Here is a 4,472-nt window from a genome sequence, read left to right as displayed (position 1 = left end):
AGAAGAAACTCAATATTTGAGATTTCTTTTGAGGATCTCAATTGGTCACTCAATATTAAAAACAAATCTAACCATCTACGAAATGACACCTAAGTCATTTTTAAGTTTTTAGAGTATTGCATTGGAGATGTCTTTTGAATTTAAGATCTGAACATTGACATCTAGGAAAGAAAATCTCAATTGAGGCTTGACACATAGAAAAATTTGAGTTTTGCATTGGAGATGCTAGGTCTCAAGGTTCAATTGTCCTATGGGTCAATTTGTTTGAGTTAAAATGTTAGTGTCGTGTTTGCCAAATGCAAAAGGCAAAACATAAAATTATTTTTGAGCAAAAACGATTTTGTTCAGAAATTTACAAAATTTTTGAGAACAAACTAAGATTGGTCAGAAATTTTCAATTTTTTTTCCTATTGATTTCAAGGGTAAAATTGTACTTTCACAAAATTGATTTTTTTTCAAATATTATTTAAATTTGGGCAACGTTTCCCATTATAGCCCAAATTTTGAGTTTTAAATTGCCCTCCCTAACTAATTTTTATTGTTGTGCATGGAATAACTTTTGTAACAAAAAAAAAAAAACAATTTCTATCTTTCTATCAAGCAAACAGGATTTTAGTCCACCACTTTTACAACTCCTCTTCATTTGCATTCAAGGTTAGTTATTATGGCTTTCCAAATTCATTATAAATTTATATTGCAACATTCAACATGATGGAATAAGAATGTGAGCTTATAATGACATTCTGGGTAATCAATCAACATGATGGAATTGAATTAGATATAAACCCTCTAGGTAATGAAGTTCAACAACAATACGATTAACAATCCTGATTCATTTAAGGATGTAATGTTTTTTTTTTTTGCTTCTTTAGTCAATTTGGTGTATCAAGTCTAGGGGTTGGATTTTGGCCCGGAAACCCGGAACCCGCCACGACCGTCCGAGTCCGAAGGGTCCGTGACCGTCCGATGCCCGAATCGGTCCGTACCCGCCCGACCAAAAGATCTTAAGCGGACGAACGCGGGCATAGGTCTTTACCCGGTGGTCCGACCGAGTCCGCCCGCTTATATCGTCCGCCCGACCGAACCCGTCCACACCCGTCCGTTTATCCTACTCGTTATACCCGCCCGCCTATATGATTGATTTTAAGCCTTTAGATTTGTAAAGTTAACTACAACCATTAGATTTCAAGAGTAAAAATAAATAACCCTAGAAATCACTTTTCTTAATTTTGTCTTCGTCATTCTACTTCTCTAGGTCTCTATCTCCTCCAAAATCTCAGTATCTCATCAATAACCCGAGAATCCACAATAAACCGGTCGTAACCCATGAGAAGAAGCATAAAAACCGATCATAATCCATGAGAAATCTCAATGCTTATCTTGCGATTTTGAAATCATTTACTTTTTAGAATTGTAAAGTGAAAGTTTTAGAAAGTTGTATTTAGCGAATAAACATTTTAAATTTCGAATAAAAGTTTCTTTATTTGTTCATTAGTGACCGATGTCCGCCCGACCGATACCCGGTTTGCCCGACTATCAAAACGGTCACGGACTGGCACTTTGTTGGAGAAAAATTCGAAATGTCCGCCAATTTTGTCTGGATGTCCGATTGGACACTTAGGACTCGTGTCCGTTCCGCCCGGAGTTAGTGTCCGTTTCCCGTCCGTCCGAACCGATTCCCACCCCTAAATTCAGGTCCATAAAAAGATAAGACCATTTTTTGTTAGATTAAAAAGTAACCATGGAAAAAAATTTAACCACATCCTCTCTCTCTCTATATCCAACTACTCTTGTCTTTCTTGTCATATATCCATTAATTTCCCGCCATTTTTCTACCTTTTCCAAACAAGTACTTACAACAAAACTTCCTTAAAATAAACCATAAAAATTTTAAGCTGTTTATATGTAAGAAATTAATGCAATCTTCAATTTTATTAGTAATCCCACCCCCTGGAATGAACAAGACAACAAACCAAACACAACCTAGAACAGGAATTACGAACTAGAAAATTCAACTCTCTACTTTTCACTTACCACTTCAACGTTTACTCTTTTTTTTTTTCTCTTTAGGGGTAGAGAGAGAAAGTAAACCGTAAGAAGATCAGTGGAAACAGTATTTTGGTCTTTCTCTCGCTCTTACTTTTCTGTTGCAGCTATTAGATGTCATTCTCTAGAGCTGTTGAGATTTGCTTTGAAAAACCCTAAAATTTTTCTCTCTGATCAACAAGGTTGAATCTGAGAAAGTTGAAACGACTTGTCATAAAAATTGCAGCATAAATCACTGCCATAACCCCGTTTAATATCTACCTAGACTCTAGAGAGAGAAAGAGAGAGAGAGAAATTTGGTAATACTACTAGTAGTTGGGGTAGTTGTTGTTGCCTTCTTCTAGATTTGAGAGCTTGAACAATGGAGTTCTAGGTTTAGGTCAAGCACATTAACCGGTGTATTTGATGATGAATCTCCATCTAATACTGATTCATAGCTGTTCATAATTATTGAATTCATCACATTGTAGCAATCCAGTAGTCTTTCCTGTATAATAAATCATCCGCCATTAATGAATCAAATTAGAAATCAATTCTTCATCTTCTAGAGAGAGAAACAAATTATTACCTTATTTACATAGATAGAAGAAGAAATTGCGTTTCTGTAACAAGAGAATTGCAAGGGAAACAGCTCGTGAGAAGAAGATAATAAAGCTGAAGCTGCAATTATTGATGGTTTGAACTCTGAAAGTTTGATTTCTGAAAATCAAGAGAAAAATTTATAACAATTTGATTTCAATAATCAAAGTTTTAGGAAAAAAGGAGTGAAAAATTGGAATCGAATTTACCGCATTGAGTTGTGAAGATGATTTCTGTAGCACGAGCTTCAAGAGCTTGTTTTAATGGCGGATCTTTAAGTTTGAATAAAGAAAGGAAGAAATACAAGAAGGAGAAAGGAGTTATTGAACGCATACGCCATTTTAGAGCTCCTAAAATTAAAAACTCCATTCTTTCAATCGTTTGTAAATCGAAGATGAATCCTTCTTCATGCTGTAAATTAACAGATGAATCAAACAGAGATTTTTTAAAAATTAAAGAAGTTCAAAAACAGTAGATTTAGACTAATTTTTTGAAACTTACCTGAAAGTTAGTGAGAGAAAACTCAGTCTGTTTCATCTTGGCAGCAAGAGAAACGCAAGAAATGGATAAAAGCCTTAACATCCATGGCTTTTGATGCTGAAATTTGTAGATTCGTTAGATATTTCACCGATCAAACTGACATAACGAGAATAAAAGTGGAAAATCAGATCAGAAACTTCATAAACGAATACTCTAATTTACCGGAACTTTTTGAGTGGAAATGAACCGATCGAGATAATTGACAGCTAGATAACGAATGAAAGGATCAAAGTTGGAAGAAAACTGCATTAACAAGCTAAAACCACATCAAAATGTGAACGATTAAAGAGTTGAAACAATGAGGATTCTGTTTCCGTTTCTGTTTTAGTTTACCTGTAAAATTAAAGAGATTGCTTCTCGACGAACAGAGAAATCAAGATCTCTAGCTTTCAAACTTGTGCCGAAGTTCTCGTAAGGCATGTGATCTGATTCAGATGCAAATAGAGATGAAATTGTTTCTGATTGATGTTCTTCGAAGCCAATTAATGGATTTTCATGATCGTACTCCATTTTTTTTATTCTTCGAGCGTTAGAAGGTTAGCGGAGAGAATAATGAACGAATTTAGAGAGAGAGAAAGGATGAGAAACCTTCAACTTCACTCTTGGTAGCTCACTACTTTCTTTTCTCACTTCCCGCTTTTATTGGGAAGGAAATCGAATGATGAAGAAGGAAGAAAAACTAGGGTAGTACCATACTCCCCATAAAAGCCAAAGTACAGTTTTGAATCATTGTTAAAACACAAATCACGAGGAAAGTTTCTTTCTCTCCAAGATCTCCGTTGTACATTTGTACTCTACTCCTCTACAATACGGGACAGAATAAAGTATGTATGGAGTCTAGTTTATGTATGATACTTCCTATTTCAAGTAAAAATAATAACGTATATAAATAAGATTTTTTTTTTTCTTCAAATAGTTTTATTCAGGGTTAATTTCATTTGGCCCTCAATTTTGTAATGATTGATCGTTTTGTCCTCAATTGTGTTAAGATTTATGTTTTGGCCTCTAGTTATGTGTGAATCTGTTTTGCCCTCTAAATGTTGTCATACTGTCCAATTTTGTTCTTAGACATTTTTATTTAATATATATTTCTTTTCATGAACAATTGGAAAGTGAGATAAAAATTGGGGGTCCAATTAGAAACCCGTACACAATCTGGGGCAAATCGTTTTTTTTCTAGTATTTCGGGTTTATCACATTTGAACCTAATTTTCGTACAAGATTAAATCTTGTGATCACCTTATTGCATAAGGGTGGATAATTATAAAACATAAAATTTGGGGGATAATAGCGGGAGCCACTACGGC

General features: G+C 34.7%; 1 protein-coding gene across 1 annotated transcript; it reads right to left on the bottom strand.

Moving 5' to 3' along the window:
• Positions 1–1,913: 1,913 nt before the first annotated feature.
• On the bottom strand, positions 1,914–3,868 carry LOC147555729 (putative cyclin-D6-1). Its single transcript, XM_086663401.1, has 6 exons — positions 3,499–3,868; positions 3,328–3,408; positions 3,127–3,222; positions 2,835–3,036; positions 2,615–2,745; positions 1,914–2,533 (listed from the first exon to the last, which is right to left on the bottom strand). Exons 1-6 carry the CDS (start codon positions 3,673–3,675, stop codon positions 2,387–2,389), a joined length of 834 nt encoding a protein of 277 aa, XP_086519527.1. The 5' UTR covers positions 3,676–3,868; the 3' UTR covers positions 1,914–2,386.
• Between the last annotated feature and the right edge of the window lie 604 nt (positions 3,869–4,472).

Source organism: Eschscholzia californica, unplaced genomic scaffold (genome assembly GCF_041429995.1).
Source record: "Eschscholzia californica isolate CP2 unplaced genomic scaffold, dmEscCali1.0.p SCAF_2, whole genome shotgun sequence".
NCBI classification, from domain to species: domain Eukaryota; kingdom Viridiplantae; phylum Streptophyta; class Magnoliopsida; order Ranunculales; family Papaveraceae; genus Eschscholzia; species Eschscholzia californica.
This window is presented reverse-complemented; position numbering and strand designations above follow the sequence as displayed.